The sequence below is a fragment of the Heteronotia binoei genome, chromosome 6 (genome assembly GCF_032191835.1).
Source record: "Heteronotia binoei isolate CCM8104 ecotype False Entrance Well chromosome 6, APGP_CSIRO_Hbin_v1, whole genome shotgun sequence".
Lineage (NCBI taxonomy): Eukaryota > Metazoa > Chordata > Lepidosauria > Squamata > Gekkonidae > Heteronotia > Heteronotia binoei.
The window spans coordinates 83,500,925-83,526,487 of record NC_083228.1 but is presented as its reverse complement, the minus strand read 5'-3'; the positions used below and the strand labels follow the sequence as shown (position 1 = coordinate 83,526,487).

General features: G+C 45.6%; 1 protein-coding gene across 1 annotated transcript in view; it reads right to left on the bottom strand.

The window, feature by feature from the left end:
- The window catches only part of STAG1 (STAG1 cohesin complex component), a 326,723-nt gene that overhangs the window by 238,842 nt on the left and 62,318 nt on the right, over nucleotides 1-25,563 (bottom strand). The window contains exon 2 of the mRNA XM_060241966.1: nucleotides 22,466-22,603. Coding sequence (XP_060097949.1) covers nucleotides 22,466-22,494 — 29 coding nt within the window. The 5' untranslated portion in view covers nucleotides 22,495-22,603. The remainder of the gene's footprint in view (nucleotides 1-22,465; nucleotides 22,604-25,563) is intronic.

The following is a 25,563-nucleotide window of genomic DNA, read 5'->3' as shown; positions in this document are numbered from 1 at the left end:
TCGGTGCCGATCCCTCCATCGGTCGATGAGGTCGAAGCGCCGATTCGGTTAACGCCGCCGATAATCGAGCCGCACGGTTCTTCCTGGTCTGTTTCGAGAACCGAAGGCAATGCGGGAACGACTCTACTCTGTGCGACTCTCCCAAGCACAAGAGGCACAGAGAATGGCCGTCCGGAGGGGTAATCTTCTTCCCGCAAGCACGGCAGCGCTTGAAAAAACCCCAGCGACTTTCCATAGGCAGTCGCACGAAAAAACAATTTCTTTCTGCTCAGAAACGCCTGAGAGAAAGGCGGGGGAAAGCGGAATACCCCAAGGGGTAGTCCGCCGGACAACGAATCGCTTTTTTTTTTTTTTACTAACTATCACTAACTATACTAATAACTAACTAACTAACTATTTACAAAGGCCAATGGGCTAGAACGAGAGAAAAAAAAATACTCTCACTGACCGGAGAAGCAGAAAGGGAACCTCTCTAGCGCGGCGGTCAGAAAGGAACTGGCGGGATCCCCGCGCTGGCGGGCATGCGCATTGGGACGCCTGCGCATGCCCATTGGCGCCGAGCGCGAAAAAATCCCGGGTTTTTTCAGGTACCGATTCGGGGATCGGCGCAGGCGCACTATCCCATGAGTGTGAAGCACAGAGACCACGAAGAAGATCCTGAAAATACTCCGACCACCGGTTCAGTATGGATGCCTTGTCTGTGAGGAGCACTTGGCCATCTGCACTACGCAAGGGACTCTGAGCCTGATATGATGGGCCATATACTGCCTTCAGGGCTTCGTAGAACCCTCTTAAATCACCAGTGTCTGCACACAGCTGGGTTCTCTCTGCAAGCTTGGTCCACCACTCGTTCTGAATGTCTCGAAGCTTGCGCTGGAGGTTGCTACATGCAGCACGGAAGATTGCTTTCTTCCCGGGACAGGAGAGCTGAGCAAGATGTGCTTGGTAGGCAGATCTCTTTTTCGCTAGTAATTCTTGGATCTCTTGATTGTCCTCGTCAAACCAGTCCTTGTTCTTCCTTGTGGAGAACCCGAGGACTTCTTCAGAGATCAACAGGATGGTAGTTTTTAGGTGTTCCCAGAGTGCTTCTGGAGAAGGGTCTGTGGGGCAACTGGGGTCCTCAATTCTTGACTGGAGTTTTGCCTGGAAGGCAGCTTTAACTTCGGCTGACTGAAGGCTGCCAACCTGAAGCTTCCTCCGAGGGATACCTCCTCTCCTGGGTGTGGGTTTAAAGTGAAGACGGAGATTGCAGCGTACAAGACGATGATCCGTATGACATTCCGCACTGGGCATTACTCGGGTGTGTAAGACATCTCGAAGGTCTCTCTGGCGCACCAGAATGTAGTCGATAAGGTACCAGTGCTTGGACCGTGGGTGCATCCAGGTTGTCTTCAAGCTGTTCTTCTGCTGAAAGATAGTGCTGGTGATGGTGAGCTGGTGCTCCGTGCAGAATTCTAGCAGGAGGCTCCCGTTATCATTGCAGTTGCCAATGCCGTGTTTGCCAAGTACTCCTTTCCAGGCTTCCGAGTCTTTACCTACTCTGGCATTGAAGTCGCCAAGGAGGATCACCTTGTCCTCTGTAGGGGTCTTCCGTACAAGGTTGCGTAGATCAGCATAGGACTTGTTCTTTTCTGCAGGATCTGCTTGAAGGGTTGGGGCATACACACTGAAGAGTGTTGCATGCTGCTTGTTTTGAAGTGGGAGGCGCATGGACATGATGCGATCTGAGAGACCTGTTGGCAGGTTTTCGAGTTTGGAGGCAATGGAGTTCCTGACCATGAAGCCAACGCCAGAAAGGCGGCTCTCAGCCTTTGACTTGCCCGACCAGTAGGGGGTATAGCCAGCATCATGTTCTTGAAGACTAACTTTCTCAGGGAAACGGACCTCACTGAGAGCTGCTATGTCAATATTCAACCTGAGAAGTTCGTGGGCAACTAGAGCAGAGCGTTGTTCAGGGCGACCACTGTTTACTGTGTCAAGCATGGTTCTGATGTTCCAACACGCAAGCTTTAGTCTTTGCACACTTTGTGAGGCAGGTGCATGCCTTTTCTTTGTTGTTATTTTTTGACCGCAAGTAAGGATGCCCGTTGACCGCGGCTAGCCAACTGGGGAGGGGAGACGAGCTTTATTTAGGCCACCTTTTCTAGGCCCCTCTCCGTGCGGAGCAAGCAGTGCTGTCCCTAGATAAGGCTGCTTGGTCGTTCAGGGTGCTGCCGAAAAATGCTTTCGTCTCCGGGTCAGCATCAGGTGACCAATACCCTGAACCGCCTACAGGCAGGATCGGGACTGAGGCTTCCAGTGGCATCTTCCACCTGCCGTTTCGCCCCTTGCCCATCGCTACAGGACTTGGTGTGTTGTGGGTTGTGGATGTGGATATGCCCTTCAGGCCTGTGCAGAGGAATTTTTAGGTGAAGCACAGTGTGCGCGGTACTGGCTCCACCCTTTCACCTTGGGGTCATCTGCCATGGCCCAGTAAGCCGGGACGCCGGCAGCAAGTCCTCCAGGTGGTAGGTGTTACATTAACGAGCTCTATCTGCCTGGGTTTGATGTTACAGTTTTATGCCAAGGCATAAAAGACAGTAAATACTCATCTGACTGGGTCATTTTAGTTACTGCAACGGGTAGATTTCTTAACAAGGACTTTGTGAGACATGTTTCTCACAAGTCTAACAACCTTCCCTCTCTCTTATTTATTACTTTAGTTTTCTATCCCGCCCTCTCCGCAGGTGGACTCAGGGCAGCTAACAGTCAATTTAAAAACAGAATTTAAGGTTACAATTTAAAAACAATAAAATTAATAATTAAAAAACATTTCATGGTTCTACTCAGAATTTTAGTATAGATGGGATTATAACTTTCTTGCTTCTGACAGTGATCCTATGGTGATCATGAGTGATATCGCTCAGCAGTGTAGAGTGGTAGTCCTCTCCCATTTAGGTACTAAAGGCCTGTCAAAATAATTCAGTTTTACGAGCTCTGTGGAATTGGGAGAGATCCTACATGGCCTCTGGGAGGGCGTTCCACATTGTTGCTGCCGCTGAAAAGGCCCTAGCCTGTATAGAGCATAGTCTGGGCTCCGTTGGCCTGGGGATAGATAACAGATTTTGTGTTCCTGAACGCAGTATCTCTGGGGAACATAAGTAGAAAGGTGGTCCCGTAGATAAGTAGGCTCTTGACCGTACAGGGCTTTAAAGGTCAATGCCAACACCTTGAAACAGACTTGGGACGCAATAGGTAGCCAGTGCAGCTCTTTCAGCACTGCGTAGAGCTCTCTCTCTCTCTCTCTCTCTCATGAACTCAGTAACAGAAGAATTTTTGAGAAGAAACTGGAAGTTCAACCTCCTGTCACAGCAACAAAGGAAGGACTGAAAGGAGAGTGTCCCCTTGGAGCACGCAAACACTGCAGTGCAGAAAATGGCCACTAGTGTGCTGTAAGGGGGAGGGGCTTCTTAAGAAAATGCTGCAAGAGGCCTCCAGTGTCTGGCCTATGCAAGCACAGTACCAATGTGTGACTGCTCTGAAGACCAAAGATGGAAAATACATTTCTCTGGATTTATTACTCCCTCCAATATTACAAACTTTTATTTTTACAACAAAAATAATAATATATTTGGTTTTCTCTGCCCTAACAACATCTTGACAAATCAAAGCTACAGGAAGTGGTGTAGTGTTTAATAGCAGCAGTCTTTAATCTGGAAAACCAGATTTGATTCCCCACTCCTCCGCATGAACTCTGTGTTAGTGTGTGAGTCCATAGTCCACAGCATGGACACAGCATGGTGAAAGCAGGTGGATCTACAGTGACAGCTTCTGACAGCTCAGGTCAGAGCAACCTTGAAAGAAGGCCAGTTGAAGCTGGACTGTATCTGGGGAAAGCACCTGCTGCAAGTCAGCATATTTGTGGACTGCTATGATTGGCTGACCAATGTATATATGCAGTGCAGAGCCAGACAACATCTCTCTCTTGTGAGAACGAGTTCCTGGCGAAGCACTTTGTTCCTATCGTATATGTTAATCACCGCACCACGTCTGTTGTATATAGTTGTAAATACACTATTTTACACAAGGTGCTGGTGTGTGGCTCAGATTCTTTCCTCGCGTCGACCTGGTGGTTGTTCCCTGTTTCTGCACTCTGCCCATGCTCTATACCGACAGTCTGATGGGTGACCTTCGGCCAGTCACAGTTCTCCCATCTACCTCACAAGGTGCCTGTTGAGGGGAGAGGAAGTAAAGGCGATTCTAAGCACTTTTAAGGTAGAAAAGAAGGGTATAAAACCCAACTCTTTTTCTATTTGATTTTACAACTGGGAACACGTCTCTGATCCAACTGAATCATCCTCCCATGTTTACCTGGGTGGTCCATGACCGCCAGCTCTTACTCAGTGCTTGCTGGGCACCCTGTTCTCAGACTGGCCTTTGGCGAGAGGGGCACATTAGTAGACTAAGCCTTATCCTTGGCTTTTTAATGCCTGCATATGAAACTAAATCTTAAGAAGACGAAAGTGAGTGATACTGATTGCAAAGGCTGAGGTCTTGAAGGAACTGTATTTTCCACCTTTGATGGTTGTTCAGCTGACCCTTGCTGACTTCATTAAGAGTCTAGACCTAGACGTTATTGCTGGAGAAGAAGAGCTTTTTTGGTAGAAAAAGGCCAGCAGGAACTCATTTGCATATTAGGCCACACTCCCTGATGTCACCACTGTTTTGCACAGTGCTTTTTTGTACAAAAAGCCTAGTAGCAACTCATATGCATATCAGGACACGCACCCTGACACCAAGCCAGTCGGAACTGTGTTTCTGTGCATTCCTGCTCAAAAAAAGCCCTATGGAGAAACAAATTAATGCAGCTGCAAAAAAATGTTTTCCTCAATCTTTAGCCCAGAAGATGGCTCCCTACCTTGTTGTCCACTGTGAAGGCGACAAACAATATGGACTGTCGGCCAGAGTCTCGAGGTGGCAGGAGGAAGGTGGCGGGCCTAGCTCGCCTGGGAAATTATAGATGTTTGTAGGCAAATGCTAGAAGTGTTCGAAGTAAAATTGGTGAATTGGAATGTTTAGTGTTGGGAGAAAACACAGACATTGTGGGAATTTCAGAAACTTGGTGGAATGAGGAGAATCAGTGGGACACGGTGATTCCTGGATATAAGCTATATCGGAAGGATAGGGAGGGAAGAGTTGGAGGTGGGATGGCTCTGTATGTCAGAGAGGATATATGGTCCAGTAAGACTGAGGTCAGAGAATTAGATTCACTTTTAAAAATGCTTTGGGTTGAAATAGAGGACCCAAAAGGAAATTTAATATGGGAGTTTGTTATCGCCAACCAAATCAAAAGAGAGAGGACGATTATAATATGATGGAAGGCTTAAAGATAGCGGCTAAACGTAAAAACTGTGTTGTAATAGGTGATTTTAACTACCCGCAGATTGATTGGGTCAATATGTGTTCTGGTCGAGAGAAAGAGATTGAGTTTCTTGATGCTCTCAATGACTGTGCTATGGAGCAGATGGTCTCAGAACCTACCAGGGGTGGGGCGATCCTGGATTTGGTCCTAAGTAATGCCCAAGACTTGGTGAGAGATGTAAAAGTGATTGCGCCGCTTGGGAGCAGTGACCATAATGTTATTGATTTCACCGTTTGTATAAATAGGGAGTTGTCCAAAAAGACCGCCACAACCACGTTTAACTTTAAAAGGGGTAAATACACTGAGATGAGGAGGCATGTGAGGAGGAAATTGAAAGGAAAGGTACATACGGTCAAAACACTCGGGGAAGCTTGGATGCTATTTAAAACTATAATCCTAGAAGCTCAGATAAAATACATACCACAAGTTAGGAAAGGCACAAACAGGCATAAGAAAAGACCTGCATGGTTAACAAACAAAGTAATGGAAGCTGTAAAAGGTAAGAAGGACTCCTTTAAGCGGTGGAAAACCAGTCCAAGTGAGATTAGTAAAAGGGAACACAGGCTGTGGCAAATCAAATGCAAGACTGTGATCAGGCAGGCAAAAAGGGACTATGAGGAGCATATTGCAAAAAACATAAAGACCAACAATAAAACTTTCTTCAAATATATTAGAAGTAGGAAACCAGCCAGGGAGGCAGTGGGGCCCTTGGATGACCATGGGGTAAAAGGATTACTGAAGGAGGATAGGGAAATGGCTGAGAAGCTAAATGAATTTTTTGTCTCCGTCTTCACTGTGGAAGACGAGAACTTTTTGCCCTCCCCAGAACCACTAATTTTGGAAGGGATGTTGAAAGACCTGAGTCAGATTGAGGTGACAAAAGAGGAGGTCCTACAACTGATAGACAAATTAAAAACTAATAAGTCACCGGGTCCAGATGGCATACATCCGAGAGTTCTGAAAGAACTCAAAGTTGAACTTGTGGATCTTCTAACAAAAATCTGTAATCTTTCATTGAAATCTGCCTCCGTTCCTGAGGACTGGAAGGTAGCAAATGTCACCCCCATCTTTAAAAAGGGTTCTAGAGGAGATCCGGGAAATTACAGGCCAGTCAGTCTGACTTCAATACCGGGAAAGTTGGTAGAAACCATTATCAAGGACAGAATGAGTAGGCACATTGATGAACACGGGTTATTGAGGAAGACTCAGCATGGGTTCTGCAAGGGAAGATCTTGCCTCACTAACCTGTTACATTTCTTTGAGGGGGTGAACAAACATGTGGACAAAGGCGACCCGATAGATGTTGTTTACCTTGACTTCCAGAAAGCTTTTGATAAAGTTCCTCATCAAAGGCTCCTTAGAAAACTTGAGAGTCATGGAGTAAAAGGACAGGTCCTCTTGTGGATCAAAAACTGGCTTAGTAATAGGAAGCAGAGAGTCAGTATAAATGGGCAGTCTTCGCAGTGGAGGACGGTAAGCAGTGGGGTGCCGCAGGGCTCGGTACTGGGTCCCATGCTCTTTAACTTGTTCATAAATGATTTAGAGTTGGGAGTGAGCAGTGAAGTGGCCAAGTTTGCGGATGACACTAAATTGTTCAGGGTGGTGAGAACCAGAGAGGATTGTGAGGAACTCCAAAGAGATCTGTTTTGGCTGGGTGAGTGGGTGTCAACGTGGCAGATGCGGTTCAATGTGGCCAAGTGCAAAGTAATGCACATTGGGGCCAAGAATCCCAGCTACAAATACAAGTTGATGGGGTGTGAACTGGCAGAGACTGACCAAGAGAGAGATCTTGGGGTCGTGGTAGATAACTCACTGAAAATGTCAAGACAGTGTGCGTCTGCAATAAAAAAGGCCAACGCCATGCTGGGAATTATTAGGAAGGGAATTGAAAACAAATCAGCCAGTATCATAATGCCCCTGTATAAATCGATGGTGCGGTCTCATTTGGAGTACTGTGTGCAGTTCTGGTCGCCGCACCTCAAAAAGGATATTATAGCATTGGAGAAAGTCCAGAGAAGGGCAACTAGAATGATTAAAGGGCTGGAGCACTTTCCCTATGAAGAAAGGTTGAAACGCTTGGGACTCTTTAGCTTGGAGAAACGTCGACTGCGGGGTGACATGATAGAGGTTTACAAGATAATGCATGGGATGGAGAAAGCAGAGAAAGAAGTACTTTTCTCCCTTTCTCACAATACAAGAACTCGTGGGCATTCGATGAAATTGCTGAGCAGAAAGGTTAAAACGGATAAAAGGAAGTACTTCTTCACCCAAAGGGTGATTAACATGTGGAATTCACTGCCACAGGAGGTGGTGGCGGCCACAAGTATAGCCACCTTCAAGAAGGGTTTAGATAAATATATGGAGCACAGGTCCATCAGTGGCTATTAGCCACAGTGTATGTGTGTATATAAAAAATTTTGCCACTGTGTGACACAGAGTGTTGGACTTGATGGGCCGTTGGCCTGATCCAACATGGCTTCTCTTATGTTCTTATGTTCTTACTCAACTGATCACAACATGCAGATCCATACCACAGTAGCCTTGAGACTAAACTACTGTAACGCACTTTACTTCAGCCTGCTCGCAAAGTCAGCTCAAGAACTCCATTTGGTACAGAATTCCACAGCTTGATTACTACTGGGAGCTAAGCAGTATTTGCATATTACTATCCATTCTGCAGGAGTACCATGGTGCAGAATGGTAAGCTGCATTACCACAGTCCAAGCTCTGCTCACGACCTGAGTTCGATCCCAGCGGAAGCTGGGTTCAGGTAGCTGGGTCAAGGTTGGCTCAGCCTTCCATCTTTCCCAGGTCAGTAAAATGAGTACCCAGCTTGATGGGGGTGAAGTGTAAATGACTCGGGAAGGCAATGGCAAACCACACTGTAATAAGTCTGGGAACAAAACGTGATGTGACCAATGTTCCCTCTAAGCTGAGTTAGCGTGAGCTAGCTCACAGATTTTTAGCCTCCAGCTCACACATTTTTGTCTTAGCTCAGGCAAATTGACCCCAGAGCACACTAATTTATGCAGTAACTCACAATTTTTTAATGCCAGTAACTCACAACTTTATAAGCACGATTTGGCTGAATCCTCGGCTTGTTGGTGGTGTCTACGTTCAGAGGCGGGTCTGGCTCACATGCTGTGGAAATGCCTGATGTTAAAAAATTTCTGGGATGGGATTGCTCAATGGATGCAACAGGTACTTAACATTGACCAGTCTATTTCTGCCATGCAGATATTACTGAACTATTTCCCGTCGACCTGGTCACTGACTCGTTGGCAGCGAAGATGGGCGGCATGTGCGATAATGATTGCGAAGCGGCTTATCCTGCTGCAGTGGCGTGAAGACTTCACCGGCACGATTACTACTTGGCTCGAGGGAATGTATGCTTTGGCTGTGCAAGAAAGGATAGCATATCGCCGGCAATGTCAACAACAACAATTTGAAGAGATTTGGTCGGCTTTTTTAGAAGCATCTAATGCTCAAAGCTCCGCATCTTGAAGTCTGGGATTTGTTTGCCCGGGGGCGCTTGGGCTGGGGAATTGGCATGCCGGCATCTAATTAACTTGATTAAGTTCAGGCAGTTCAGATTAGGAGAATATATGGTGGCGGTGCACAAGGTGTAGGATGAGTGCCTCTGTTCGATGGAATGAATGTCTGTGATATGCTTTATGAAAAACTTAATAAAGTATAAATATCAAAAAAACCTCACAACTTTAATACCAGTAGCTCACAATGTAGAATTTTTGCTCACAAAATTCTGCAGCTTAGAGGGAACATTGGATGTGACGCCACCCCATGGATCAGTAAAGACCTGTACAGGAGACTATTCATTCTTCAGTTACGTATCAGTTACTGCATTTGTTGAGAAGTTTAATGTCAATTAAGTATGATACGAAGTATGCATGTGCTTTTTATAGATCAATTTAATCAAGTTAGCCGAATTTCATAAGTAGGTCTGAGGATTCATAGAGTTTACTTTTTGTTTCCTGGGACAATTTCAAATAATTTCTTATTGCTCCAGTACATGGAAACAACCTCCTAGGAAGATGGATACTTAACTAGTAGCATGAAGCTGGTCTTCTGCCAGAATAGAACAAAAGAGAATGCAAACAGTTACTTGTATTGAACTTTGTGCATCATATGCATGCTCAGTGGAAATTGGATGGTTAGAATATCAGGAAATGCAGTAGAGATGTGATCTTTTATATGTAAGCACACTCTATGTAAGCTGCTAACTCCCCCTGATGTGTGAATCTCTTTCATCTGGAATTCAGTAAAACTGTTTTCTTTTTTCTGCACAAAACTCTGGGTCAAAGATCTCAATTCATTCTTAATTCATTTTAGGTACAGCAGGTATATCATCCATGTTCATATAATGTCAATTGCCTTTATTTATGCCAGTGTTTTCTGTGTTACACTAAAAACCTTTTATCTCATTATATCTAGACTATGAATAAGGCCCATTGTAAGGAAAAATAGAATGGGCTCTAGAAAGAGGTTCTGGGCAAGTGCCCCCCCATGTTTGCTGTCTTCCACCCCACCCAAGTGAAGGCATTCACTTCCCCCCCACACACACACCCTTGGTGAAATTGCTGAGAAGTAGGGTTAGAACGGATAAAAGGAAGTACTTCTTCACCCAAAGGGTGATTAATATGTGGAATTCACTGCCACAAGACGTGGTTACGGCAACAAGCACAGCCAGCTTCAAGAGAGATTTGGATAAAAATATGGAGCAGAGGTCCATCAGTGGCTATTAATCACAGCATATTATTGGAACTGTCTGGGGCAATGATGCTCTGTATTCTTGGGGCTTGGTGGGGGGGGGCGCGCAAAGTGGAAGGTGCTTCTAGCCCCACTTGTGAACCTCCTTTTTTTTTTTTGGCCACTGTGAAACACAGAGTGTTGGACTGGATGGGCCATTGGCCTGATCCAACATGGCTTTTCTTATGTTCTTAAGGCATTCACTTCCTCCCACACACACACCGTTGGTGTTTTGGTGGTTGGCTGGTTCCTTCCTTCCTTCAAACATCATAAGTTCATGTCTTGCGGCTTTCAAACATCTGACATTTATTCTATGTGGCTCAAGTTAACCAAATTTAGCCACCCCTGCCATAGAGTATGTGCCTCAATGCAGCCGTTTTCTGTAGGGGAACTGATCTGACTTCAGCTTTCCATCTCCCCCCCTCCCTGCAGCCTCTACCTAGGAAAAGTGCAGTCTTTCTCCAAAGAGGGAATAAAGCAGCTTTCATCATTCTCCTATCCCCCTTTTGATCTGCACAACAACCCTGTGGAGTAGGTTAGTCTGAAAGCCTATGAATTGGCTGCCTAGCCTCTGGCAAGCAGCTTCCCCAGTGGCTCAATCCATTTCTGCCCTGGGACGAGGATGAGGGGAGGAGGAAGAGAGTAAGTGACAGGAAATGGCCTCTGAGGAAACACTCCTGGCAGAGTCAGGCCTTGCTGCCTAGTCACATTGGAGGGGGGGGACACCCTAGCTATTTCAGAAGCCTTCGGAGGCTGTGTGAGCTGGGAAGCCATCTGTTTAGGCTGTTGATGGGGTGGCAGAAGTCTGTTGCTGTGGGCAGCCACAACACCTTTTGTAAAGCCACAGTACAGCAGCAGCCCTTTCTGAGACTGGTTGACAGAGAGGACAAAGAGAAGTGTCAGAGATGTGTCTGACTCTGAGGCAAGACTGTTTTGGCAGATAGTTCAACATTCCCAGGCCTGCAGTAGGCAGCAGAAGGAGAGTGAGCCAAGGTCACGAAACACGGAGTCAAAGCAGGATGCCATTAGACTGTAATGGTGTGCAAAGAAATTACAGACCATCTATATCCTCTCATGATCTAGACCAGTGTTTTCCATTTGCGGGGTCGTGACCCGGTACCGCGCCAAGGAAGCCTCACTACCGGGTTACAAGAAAAGCCAAAGCTAGCCCTGCCCCCAGCAAATCATGACCTCTGCTCTGCTTCCTTCCTTCCCCTATCTCTCTGTTGTGCAGAGAAAAGCTAGCTGTGAAGACTGACACAGGCTGCAAAGCCTGCGCTCCATTTGGCTTCCTTCCTTCCCCCGTCTCTCTGTTGTGCAGATAAAAGCTAGCCTTTAAGACTGACACAGGCTGCAAAGCCTGACCATATTAAGATTGCAGGATTTTTACTTTTGCTTTACCTTTTACTTCTCTTGAGAAAAGAAGAGGAAGACAGATTGTAGGGAGAGCACTGGGTTGTTAACTGAAGATGAAGAGACAGGCTCAAAATTCAGGAGTAGAATTAGGAAGAAATAATTATAACTAGGGATGGACATGGTCCAGAGAAAAACAGACCACAGAAGTTCGAGGTCCATGGGTTTTAAGGATCCCCAGACCACAAACTATCACATTTAACATAAAAGGTTGTGGTCCATTTGGTCCATGCAAAATCCTTCTAAAATTTAAATGGCCTTTGTGTGAAGCTGCACAGTGTGCAAGTGAAGGCAAGTGGTGACTTCACCCATTTCCAAAAGGGAAGTGAAGGCAACTTCACCCACTACTGGGAGGGTAATGGGAAGTCCATGTTGGTTAGACAGCACAGACTGGGCTCATGATTTGTGGAAAAATTAGGTTTATGCTCATCCCTAATTACTATCCCTAAATACCAGACAGAGGTAAGCTTTTAGCAGAGCTGCTCTAAAAGCCAGAGATACTTTTTTAGGCAGGAAATGAAGTGAGGATTAGGGCAGGGGTATCAAACTCATTTATTATGAGAGCCAGATCTGACATAAATGAGACCTTGCAAGCTGGGCTAGAGATGTAAAATTTCCAGAAATTTTGAAGCTCGGGAAAACACCCAGTTTTCCCCCCAGAAAAAAAAAAATTCAGAAAAACTGGGGGGGGGGGGAGCTACATTAGCACTTTTTTTTTCTTTTCCAGATTGAAAGTCATTCTGTTACTTTAAAGGTAAAGATAGTCCCCTGTGCAAGCACCAATCGTTTCTGACTCTGGGGTGACGCTGCTTTCACGTTTTCACGGCAGACTTTTTACGGGGTGGTTTGCCATTGCCCTTCCTAGTCATCTACACTTTCCTCCCAGTAATCTGTTACTTTAGGAACATAAAATATGACTATGGACAATTTTACTTAACATTAAATTATCACAACTAGTATATTAAAAATATAGTATAGTCAAACAATTATTATAAACAGAATTTACTTTTAAAATAATATTTATTTGTAATTGTAACAAATGGAGCAACAATCTCCTGAACTGTTTACTAGTTTATGTGGAACAGACAAAAAAACTCCACAAAACAATTTTTAAAAATCCAGAAGTAACCATTATTCATATTTCCTCTCTACAGTATTAAAAATAAAAATAAAAAACCTCATTCTTATAAAAAGAATTGAAGAGGGGGGAAGTGTATAGAAGAGAGTGTAGGACAAAGTGGGCATGACTGTCCTCAGTGCACAGAAATTAGAATAATCTGATACTATACATATTTTTTAAAAATGATTTTGAAAATATTTGAGCACCTTGTCTTAAAAATATTTTATTCATCATGTTAAAATAAAACATTCCATAATAAATTTTGTTTCTTTTCTTTTTTTCGATTTTTCAGGGGGGAAAAAGGCTTCAGGAAAATTTTCCAAATTTTTCCATTTTTTCCCAGGCCTTCACATACCTAGGCCGGGCCATGTCAGGCTGGGCTGTGTCAGGCCGAGCTGGGTGGTGTCAGGCTGGGCCGTGTGGGGCCAGGCCATGTGTGTACCTATTTAAGATTACGTAGCAGAGATATAAACTCTTTAAAGGACACAGACAAATACGACTAAAGATTTTTTTTAAAAAAACCCCTTAAAATAAAACATGCTTAATACATGGTCTTAAAGGTCTTTCTTTGTATTTCTCCCATGGGATCCAGGGAACTGAGCAAAGGAAGCTCTGGCTCTTTCCCTCCCTCCTCAGGGGACCAGGAGGGGGTGGAGCCTCAACCAATGGAGAAAATCGAGGTTTTGCTCTGTCGCTCCTGTGCAATTGAGCAAGCTTTGTAAAGCAAGCTGAGATGCAGATGGAAGCAAGAGAGAGAGAAGGAAGCAGTCAAGAGCCAGTTTGCTCAGGGGCCTGAAAGAAGCCCTCTGGGGGCCTGATTTGGTCCCCAGGCCACGTGTTAGACACTCCTGGATTAGAGTGAGCCTCCACCTCGACTGGACACAGGAAGTCTGGACCTTCCTCCTTGACTGCTTAGTAGAAATTACCCATGCTAAGGTGCTCCCCTAAATAAGAATGCTAAAATTCAGCATGTGGTGGCAGACCAGCTTCATGGGTTCCTGGATGACAGATCTGCCCTTGACCAATTTCAGACATGGGTTTAGTACTGAAATGGTTTAGCTATGCTGGTAGACAAGCTTAGTGGGATCTGTCCTTTGGAGTGCTACATAGTATATCCTCTCACCTATCCTCTTTAAATGTGTGTGTTTGTGTGTGAACATATGAGGTGAATGAGACCATCCAAAAAAAACAGGTTGTCACACATTGTGTCTTTTATCAGCTTTATCTGGTCTCTCAGTTCAGTCATTCTGGCCAAAATGCTTCATGCTCACACATGAATTATTATAATATACTCTACATTAGGCTGCTCTTGAAGACAACCCAGAAACTGCCACTGATCCAGAACACAGCAGTCTGACTACTGTCAGGGGCTAGTCAATAGGAGCATATGTTGCTGATTCTGAAATGACAACACTGGCTGCCAGTTTGCTTCCACAAACAATTAAAAGTGCTTTAAAGCCTTTCATGACCATTTCCTTCCATACACTCCTATGCACCAACTATGGTCTTCAAGCTGTTATCTCCAGGCTATTCCCAGATTTAAGAGTCATGAACCTGGCTTTGAACACAGCCTGAGCCTTTTCCACTGTGGTCTCCATTCTGTGGCACAGGCTCCCCAAACAGGTGAGGGCTGCCCTTTTGTTGGAGATGTTTAGGAGGCACTGCAAGGCCTGTTTGTTTGCCAGGGCTTTTGATAGGATATGAATAACAGGCATCCTAAAGGGAATTAGGTATTTGAGGTTTAAGTTATTTTCCTTTTAATTTGTATTTAATTATTACCATTAAGCTGACAAGATAAAAGGCAGGGTAAAATATTTTAATACATTTATATTAAGCAAATGAATGATAGAAACCTATATAAATTTCAACCAGGGAATTATATTTTTAAAAACAAGATAAACCAGAAACCAAAAAGTTCCATAGTTTCTTATTTACAGCATAATTTCTATCAACGAGGTCCTATTCACTCATACTGATAGGACATTGTTAATACTGTACTGAACAACATGAACTTTCTGATCAGCAGGGAAAACTACCTAGCAACCATACAACTACCAGTTTGGAATTGCTTACATAGTTACTCAAGTGCCAATGAAGAATGAAGGTAACTGATCTGGGCCACCACATCCTATTCAAATTAGGATAACCAGAAGTCTAGGAACTACAAATGTCCAGAAGAAATAAAATTATATTCCTGTATTTGTTGCTGCCCTGACCTGGATAACACAGACTAGCCTAATCTTGTCAGATCTCAAAAGCTAAGCAGGGTTGAACCCAGCCCAGACAGTATTTGGATGGAAGACCTCCAAGGAATACTAGGGCTGTGATGTGGAGGCAGGCAATGGCAAACCATCTCTGAATGTCTCTTCCCTTGAAAACTCTATGGGGCCACCATAAGTCAGCTGTGACTCAATGGCAAAAAACTACAAATTTGGTTGCTGGGGTAGTTCTTAAAATGAGAAAAGCAGCTTTTACTCTGAAAGCATGCTATTTTTGCAGATTTTGCAGACTTCAATACTCCAGTAACTGACAGAAGATATATACTCATACACCTTTAAAAAATCTTTACACAAGGAAGTACTCTCTGGTTAAGGAAGATAAATGCTTTTGTTCAACTTTAACATCACAGTAAGTCTTCAGGAAAAGTCCAATCAACATAATGAATTAACACAAATCTTCTCTGTTCTTTCTATGACTGTAAGACCTTTGTAAAAGTTGCTTCAAATTCATCAAATATTTAGAACCTCTTGGTTGATCCATCTTGAATATACTGTGCTCGTTTTAAAAAGAGAATTATCTACAATCATAAAATGCCATCAAACATTTTAAAAACCTTCAGAATCAGCTCAGGTAATTGACACTATTCATAACAGTGGAAACAGCTTTGCCATTCCATATGTAAGCTCTTTCTATGACAGCACGCTTCTAACTCTGTGCTTGGTAAGTATTCAATCCTTGACATTTCCAGTTAAAGAACCTTAAATAATGGTTTGGGAAAGATCTTTTTCTAGCCATTGACAGTCAAAATAGGCAATTCTGAGAAGTAGTCTAATAAGATAGTCTTTGATGTTCAATTTCCCCCACCAACTTTAAATATACCAGGATTACAGTAGTATCAATATTTATGGAGATAACTTATTTATTTATTTTATCTGGAAGGCTCACAACAACAGGAACACAGTAAGTTAAGACTGCAAGTTTATTACATAGGTAGTCACTCTCAAATCAACAAACCTTTAATCTCTTCCATGTAACATTCAGCTATAATTAACTATTCAATTCAAGCTACAGTTAATTTTGATTCTGCACCTGGTGTTGTGCTGCAACCTTCCTTCCTTAAATTTGTTCACAAGGTACTTAAGAAAATTCAAAACTAGTCCATCTCTTGAAACTCAGCAGGCTCAAATAAATGGGACTCAGATTCCATACTTCCCCATAACTTCCACTATGATATTTAAATTGATAATAAGTTTAAAATAGACAGGTTGCTTACCTGTAACTGTAGATCTTCGAGTGGTCATCTGTGCATTCACACCCATGGGATAGTGCGCCTGTGCCGATACCCGAATCGGTACCTGAAAAGCCCGGGATTTTTCCGCGCTCGGCGCCAATGGGCATGCGCAGGCGTCCCAGTGCGCATGCTCACTGGCGCCGGCGCGGGGATCCCGCCAGTTCCTTCCTGACCGCTGGAAGCTCCTACTGGAGGGAGACCGTCAGCAGTGGGGAAGGAGGGCGGGTAGTGTGAATGCACAGATGATCACTCGCAGATCTACAGTTACAGGTAAGCAACCTGTCTATCTTCTTCGTGGTCTCTGTGCTTCACACCCATGGGAGATTAGCAAGCAGAGCATACCTGGAGGCGGGAAGACGGTCAACCTGAAGAAGCAGCTTGCAGCACCGCAGTTCCCAACCGAGTCCTCTGCTGAGCATGCACGTCCAGCGCGTAATGCTTCAAGAAGGCATGCGGAGAAGACCAGGTAGCCGCCTTGCAGACATCGGAAAGAGACACTCCCTTCAGGAACGCCACCGACGTGGCCATCGCCCTTGTGGAGTGCCCACGAACAGGTCCAGGTAGAGGCTTCTTTGCCAACAAATAACAGAGTTTAATCAGTAAGCCACTTCGAAAGTCTCTGAGACGAAATCTTGGACCCTAACTTGGGGGCAGAATAAGAGACAAAAAGCTGCTTGTCTTTACGAAAACCCCGTGAACGATTTAAATAAAATAATAGCGCGCGCTTAACGTCCAGCGCATGCAATCTATGTTCCTCAGCCGAGGAAGGACTAGGATAAAACGTAGGTAACCAAACTTCTAAATTAAGGTGGAACTGAGAAACCACCTTGGGAAGAAAAGTGATGTCTGGAGCTAGAGAAACTCCAGCTTCTCGAAAAGCAAGGTAAGGATAGTCACAACGCATCGCCGTGAGCTCCCCCACGCGACGTGCTGAAGTTATGGCAACTAAAAATGCAGTCTTCCATGACAAAAGTTGTAAGGAACACGTTGCCATGGGTTCAAAAGGACGACGAGTCAACTTGTCCAGAACCAGAGTCAAGTCCCACAACTGCGGAGGGGACCTAGAGGGAGGATGAAGCCGGAACAACCCTTTCATGAACCTTTTGGAATGAGGGTGAGCAAAAACGGAGTAACCCTCCACTGAGCCATGGAAGGCAGAAAGAGCTGCCAGGTAGACCTTGATGGAGGAGAATACCAGCCCCTCATCCACCAAAGCCAATAAAAATTCAAAAAATGCCGAGAGCCTGACACTATCAGGCGGCACAGGAGAGTCAGCCACAAAGGCACTAAACTTCTTCCACTTCCTCTCGTAAGAGGCACGGGTAGAAGGCTTCCTACTGCTTAGGAGGACTTGCTGGACCCTGGCAGAAAAACTTAGTGGTCGATGAACCACGCTGTCAGCTTCAGATGCGGCACGTTGTGGTGGAGCATATGTCCGCCCTGAGCCGACAACAGGTCCGGTTCCGCCGGAAACTGGTAAAAGACCCCCCTCGACTGTTGAAGCAGGATCGAGAACCAACTCTGACGGGGCCACCAAGGAGTCACCAGGATGCAACGTGGCCTCTCCTGCACTAGCTTGTGGACCACCCTCGTCAGCAGAGGTAGAGGTGGGAACATGTAAAGGAACCAGCCCCCACGGGAGTAGGAGTCCGTCTCCCAACAAGGCTGGATCCGCCCCCCCCCCGGCACAGAACAAAGGGCACTTCTTGTTCTCGGCTGTCGCGAAAACATCCAGTTGTGGGTAGCCCCAGAGTTGGAACACAGGCTCTAGGAAGCGCCATTGCAGTTCCCATTCGTGTGGAGAGGCTCCACCCCTGCTGAGAGAGTCCGCCTGTATGTTGAGGACCCCCGGCAGATGTGTCGCCTTCACAAAAATGTCTAACTGGAGGCACTCCATCCAGAGATCCATCGCCAGCGCACATAGCCGGCCAGACACTGTCCCTCCCTGCCTGTTGATATAACACAGGGCAGTGGTATTGTCCGTAAGCAGTGCCACAGTCTTCCCCGCTACTAGTGGACGGAAGGAACGCAGGGCAAAGTGAACTGCCAGCAGTTCTAAGTAATTTATATGGCATCGACTCAGTCTCGGAGGCCATTGACCTCCCACACAGAGATTTTCCAGGTGGGCCCCCCAACCCCACAGGGAAGCATCGGTAGTGATAGTCACAGTAGGGGTTGGAAAGTGGAAGGGAGCCCCTTGGCAGATGTTGCTCTCCGACTCCCACCACTGCAGTGATTGGAGAACTGCAGGCGGGATGGTGAACCTCTTTCGAGGTGAGTCTATGAGAGGACGAAAATGGCGCAAGAACCATAGTTGAAGACCTCTCATTCGTAGTCTTGCGAAACGCAGCACGCTTGTCGTCGCCGCCATCAACCCCAGCATCCGCTGGAGCTGTTGGGCTGTGCCCCACTGCCGCCTTTGGAGAAGCTGCACCAGATTGATGATGTCTTTCGCTCTCTGCGAAGGGAGAAATGCCCGGTGTTGATCTGTGTCCAGCAGAGCCCCTATGAACTGCACTGTCCTTGACGGAGTGAGATGGGATTTCTCCAGATTGACCTGCAGCCCCAGGGTGTCGAGGAGACGCAGAGTGATGGCAATGTGTGTTGTTAAACTCTCCCTCGACTTCGCCACAAGAAGCCAGTCGTCGATGTATGGGAAGACAACTACTCCCTGAAGACGAAGGTGGGCAGCCACTACGCTCATTAGCTTTGTGAACACCCGAGGAGCAGTAGACAGGCTGAACGGTAGGGCTCTGAACTGGAAGTGCCGAGCACCCGCTGCAAACCTTAGGAAACGCCTGAACGCAGGATGAATGCTGATGTGGAAGTAAGCATCCTTGAGGTCCAGGGTCGCCATCCAGTCTCCCTGATTGATGAGAGGCAGGATTGTTTGCAGCGTGGCCATTCTGATCTTCTGGTACAGAATAAATTTGTTCAGATCCCGAAGGTCTATAATAGGCCTCAAACCACCGTCCCTTTTGGGAACCAGGAAGTAGCGAGAGTAGAAGCCTCCCGTCCTGGCCTCCAAAAGAACTTCCTCTATGGCTTGTTTCTGTAGGAGGTTGCTCACCTCCGCCAGCAGAGGTGGGGAAGGGGGAGTGGTGATTACCACGGACTGATTCGGGGTCTGAACAAACTCTATTTTGTAGCCCTCTTTTACGATGGACAGAGCCCACCTGTCTGTGGAGATCAACTCCCAGGCAGGCAGGAAAGGGCGTAGGCGGATGGTTGAAGCACCAGTGGGGGCGATAACGCGTGCTGGAGGAAAGTCAAAGCCCCTGCTTCTGGGGACGAGCACTCTTGGACTTGCCCGTTGGTTGGGACCCATAACGACTCCTGTTGTTACCAGGGTAAGAGGGTCTTTCAGCCTGTGAAGGACGAGGACGCCACTGCTCAGGAGAGAATTTCTGATAGGGCTTCTTGGCCCAAGGCTTAGGCCATTGTTTGGACGTGGAAGCTTTAGGGGTAGTCTGGACACCCAGATTTCTTGAGGTTTTGACACTCTTGTCAAACTCTTGCAGCGCCGTGTCTGTTGTGGTGCTGAAGAGCCCATCACCCTCAAAAGGCAAGTCCTCTATAAAGGTTCTAGTGTCCTGATGTAAAGCCGTAGACCTAAGCCAGGAGTGGCATCGGATGCAGACGGCAGAGGTGATGGCCTTGGCTGATGCTTCCACCATGTGTTTTGCTGCAGCCAGTTGTTGTCTGGCTACAGCAAGACCCTCTTTCTGCAATTTTTTTGCAGCAGCCTTCTTATCCTCGCTCAATGAGGAAAGGAAGGGGGAGAGTTGTTCCCACACAGCGTACTGGTATCTAGCCATGCAAGCTGCATAGTTAGATACCTTGATACCTAGTGCCCCCGCTGAGTAGACCTTGCGGCCCATCCCGTCGATCTTCTTCCCTTCCTTATCCGGAGGGGAGGAATGCACCTTCCGTGCCTTCGAGGAGGAGGAGGAGGAGATGACCACTGAATTTGGTTTTGGATGGGTAAAAAGAAACTCAGCCCCTGTCTCCTGGACCCTATACATGTGGTCCAACCGTTTGGATGAGACCGGCGTTGATGATGGCTTCTTCCAGGGCTCCTTAACTGCCTGGAGGATCACCTTGGTGACTGGCAGGGCAATCGCAGTGGATGTGTTCTTCTGCATTATACTGAACACATTGTCATCCACGATGGGTTCTTGCTGAGTCACAGGCAAGTTAAGAGTGGCTGCAATCCTTCTCACAAGGTCACCGTATGACTTCAGATCCTCCGACGGTGAAATCGGAAGATCCTCGGCCGTCTGGGAGACCGGTGAAGGTTCCACGTCCTGGGCGTCACTATCTGATTCCGACGACGAAGACTCCTGGTGGGTGGAGTGCTCCGATAACCTCGGCGTCAGCTCCCTCAGAGGAGACAGGACCGGCGGCGATGGTCGTCGATGGACTTCGAGCGGGACCATGCGTCGTTCCGGGGGAATCGATACCGATGCCGACGCCTTTCGGGATCGATGCGAGACCCTCGACATGGAGGAAAACTCCGACTCCTGCTCCCACTCTGGGAACTCCTCTGGGTACCAGTGGTACGATTGGTACCGGGAATATGGAGGTTGCCATCTCCGCTGTTCCCACGGTGGTATCAGGAAGCGGTGAGGTGCTTGAAAGGTTTCTACCTCTCGTCTCTCCCGGGACCTCATCCGGACAGGCTGGATGATCGGTACCAAAACTTCCACCTCCGACATCGACTCGCTCGCAGTGCGTCGACGGGAGCCCGACGACGAGGAGCGCTGGGTCGTCGATCTCACGCTCCTGCTCCGAGGCCGACTGACGCGGTTGAGTCGATGGGCTGCGGCGCGGGGAAGCCAATATCTTTTTCAGCGGTGCAGGGGTCACCGGTGTCGAAGCGTCGACCGAAGGCAAAGGAGTGCGGGGTCGCTTCCGCTTTTCCTTCGACTTTGCCTTCTTAGGAGCTCGGGTCCCCGAGTCCTCTCGGCGCTTTTTAGCGGGCGTGTCCACCGAACCCTCACGGGGACGTTTTGTGGAGCCGCGCTCTTCCGGCAACTCAGTCAGGGTCAGAGCAGCATCAGCCGATGCATGCTCCTGTGCCGGGGTGTCCGCCGATTTCGGTGTCGATGATGTCGCCATCGATCTCTGCGGGCGAAGCACCGATTCGGTCAGGGCTGCCGATAGCCGGGCCGCATGGTTTTTTCTCATCTGCTTAGAGAAGCGAAGACAGTGCGGGCAAGCCTCTACACGATGTGCCTCTCCCAAGCACAGCAGACACAAGGAATGGCCGTCGGGGGGGGGGGGGCGATTTTCTTTCCACACGCACGGCAGCGCTTGAAAAACCCCCAGCGACTGTCCATAGACGGTAGTCACGAAAAAACCGCTCAGAGTCGTCTGAGGGGAAAAACTGGGGGAAAAGGAAGACAGAACACCCCGAAGGGTAATCCGCCAAACAGACAGGGAAAAAACACTCTTTTTTTTTTCAAACACTAACTAACTAACTAACAACTAACTATCTACACTAATAAAACAACAAACAGGCTAATAGTAAGAGAAAAAAGGCAAAGCCAAAGATTCTCACCGACCGGGGAACAGGAAAGGTAAACCTCTCCGCGCAGCCGTCAGAAAGGAACTGGCGGGATCCCCGCGCCGGTGAGCATGCGCACTGGGACGCCTGCGCATGCCCATTGGCGCCGAGCGCAGAAAAATCCCGGGCTTTTCAGGTACCGATTCGGGGATCGGCACAGGCGCACTATCCCATGGGTGTGAAGCACAGAGACCACGAAGAAGATCAACAGATCTCCCATCTGGGATCAATTAATCATTAACTTTAATTCAAAACTTTATTCTGATACTGCATTTAGATTTTAATCCAGTTTTGATTTGGGTTGAAAAACATGTTACAAATAATTTAGTTTCTTAATTGCATGATAATTGATTGGCAAACAGTATGTAATTTCAATAAGCTACAACAAAGACAAATACTCAACTCATCCTTCTGTAGCTCATCATGTAAGTATAAAATAATAAAAGCCTGCTTTTCTAAGGAGAAAAGATCTGTTAAAAGTGTTATGTTATGCTGATGCCATTTGCACTTACCATTTTCAGAAATAAATTTATGCAACATGCAAACTAGAAATCTGTCGCAAAAATAGCCAAAGAATGGCACCCAAATTATATGTCCTGTTATAAGAATCTGCTTCGTCAAAATATTCTGTTGTGCTGATTATGTGTTGTGAACATATATACACATTAAAAACAAACTACTCACTGTAACACTGGTAACTCTGAAGTAATCATTGTTTAGCACACAAAGGACTGCTAACAGAAACACAGGAGTATCTCGTTGTGGTGTCTTTATCAGCCAATGTTCTTGTAACTATTTTCCAAGCAATCTTCAAAGTCCAGCCTATAAAAAAACAAAAGTTTTTTTTTTTTTTTTAAATCACAATTATGAAATGAAATGTAACAGACAATACAAAACCAGCTTAAGAAAAAGAGCAGGAGAAGAGGTGGAGAGAATGTCACACTTTGGACATTTTGAATGTACAAAACAGTGGTATGTCATAAAATCCTAACTACATCCTTATATGACTATACTGTAATTCAGTTTGCTAGTATTTTGCAATGCCAGACACTAAACAGGATACGGAATCGGTCCTTCCTGAATACTTAGAGCATTTTTCAGTGGAAGCTGTCATTGGCTAGCAAGAGGTATAAACTTTGAACAACTTTAAAGTTACACAAATATAATATGCATTTACAGTGAATCAATATTAGCAGGAAACAGATTGCCCTGCCCATCATGAGAACAGCATTAATTTACCATCGCAGCATCTTTAACACTAAATCTACATTATATGTTCATTATAAATAAGGCAGTTGGTCCCCTACCTCAAACACAATAATGAAGCGACAGTGATCCATGCCATGGCCACCTCGAGACTGGATTACTGTAATGCCCTCTATATGGGGCTGCCGTTGTTTCAAACCCAGAAGCTCCAACTAGTGCAGAATGCTGCATCCAGGCTGCTAATGGGCCTCCCCTTACGGGAGCACATTCAACCTGAGCTGAAAGCGCTGCATTGGTTGCCCATCACATAACCGGGTTCGTTTCAAGGTCCTGGTTCTTACCTTCAAAGCCCTACATGGCCAGGGACCTGTAAACCTTTGGAACCGCCTTTCCCCACATGTTCCCCAGAGAGCACTTCAGTCAGGGTCACAAAACCCGCTCAAAGAGGCCAGGCTCGTGACGACCAGAGTCAGGGCCTTCTCTGTTGTAGCTCTGAGCTGGTGGAATGAGCTCCCTGATGGAGTTAGAGCTCACACAGTTCTGCAGGGCTTGTAATACAGTGCTCTTCCACCAGGCATTTGTTAATTAGATCACAGGCTACAACAGACTTTGAAACCTCTGGACCACCTCTAGCATGAACCTAAGATCTGTTTTTATATAGAACATCTAGCTGGAACAGCAGAATAGTTAATATAAAACAGAATAGGCAGCCATCCATTTTATTTAACAAATTACCATCTAAAAGATCAATAGCACCTGAAATGTTCTTAATATTTTTATGGTTTTTATGTCTTAATTGTATTTTTATGTTTCATGTCTATACATGAATAAGTAAGCCGCCCTGAGCCTGCTTTGGCGGGGAGGATGGCATATAAATCGAAACAAACAAACAAACAAATGTAAGAAATATTCACAACAAAAGAGACAATAAAAGCACCTAAACTTTCAATAAGATAGTTTGCAATAAAATCATACCCTAAGATAGAAAGATAAGTATGTATCAAAGCATGATTCTACTATATGAAACTATTTGTAAGCTGTCACAGAACTATGAGAAGCCCATTTACTAGAGGACACCCTCCCCGCCCCTGGTCATACTATGGCCAGTATGAAAATCTTTTTTTTAAAAAATATTTTATTGTAATATAATTATATTCCAAAAACAAGGTACATAGTAAAATTCTGAGCAGGCAAACTGAAATCTATTACAATTTAGACTTGGAGTCTGCATAAAGGACACTCTAATCTGGTAAGTACTTCTTGCATTTTGAACTAGTTGTAGCTTACTAAGAAAATATGCAGCAGTCCTTAAAGAAGTATTAACAGCTTATGTGGGTAGCCATGGGAAAACATAAAAAGGGGGAGAGAGGCAGAGGACGGCACTACAGGATTCCCAGCTTGCAAACAACTAAACTAGATTTTTTTTCCCAAAAAGAAAATAAAGATAACAAAGACATTATACTGGGTGAGTTTCCAATCTCAAACCGATTCGCTCTATTGGCTGAGAGAGACGATGGTTACAATGAAGAGCAAAACAGTGAAGATGGCAATAAAGAGGGGGAGAACGGTTTATTAACGGAAATACAGAGAGAAACTGATTATAATGAGGGGGCTGCCATGGGCATCCTGAAGGACTTTTCATATCTGACTGCTCACACGGTTGAAAGGATTTTTCAGAAAATTAACTCTCTAAATTCCAAAATAGATAAAGTGCTACAACAACTCTTAAACAACCATCATATTTGCCCTACTGTGTGCTCAAATTGTAATTATAATGATGATGTTGCCCATAGGAACAAAAGGATTTTTGGAGATTCCCAGGCCAGCTGTTTTTCATAAAGAGACTCCTGACAGCAATAAAGGCATAGCACACAAATTATTAACACTACAGCCCAACAAAGTATGTCTATTAGTAAACAGTTACAGGGGGCAAACCCCGATTTGGAGGTTTAAACACCAGGTGAAACAGCATCTTAGCTCTCTCCTAAAGATGAAAGCTTCCCTTATAGATCTGATCCAGATAGAGCCACTTCACAGCTCAAATCAACCACAAAGAATTATGTTATTTTTTAGAAGCTCTAGGATACCCTCTACACTATTCCACCAGAAGGCTGATTTGTATACCAAAGGAATCTACCCAAAGCGAGTCTGAAAACCTACTTTGTTCCCCATTGTTGGAAAATCAAAATACTACTCTCCTGGAAGTAAAAGATAGACTTTTGGAAGATGGATTAGTTGGCATGCCACATCAAGAACAAGTGAGGAGGCCTGACTTGGTTTTCCATCTAAAGGCGGACCTAGAAGACTCTTTTCTTGACAATTCAATAGAGGAGAACCTCCTAAATGCTTTTACAGATCTACCTTGCCTTGACCAGGAAAAGATTTCTTCTAGACTAGAACATCTGCAGACTAAACTAAGTGCCAGCAGGAGTTCCCAGTGACAAGTGAAAACTGACTCTCCAAAGAAAAGAGACTCCAAAGGCTACAAACTGCAACAAAACCCCTCTTCATCTTCTATACCAGATTCAAATAATAAGGGGAAGCAAGAAGACAAAGAAATTTTGCATCAAGAGGAT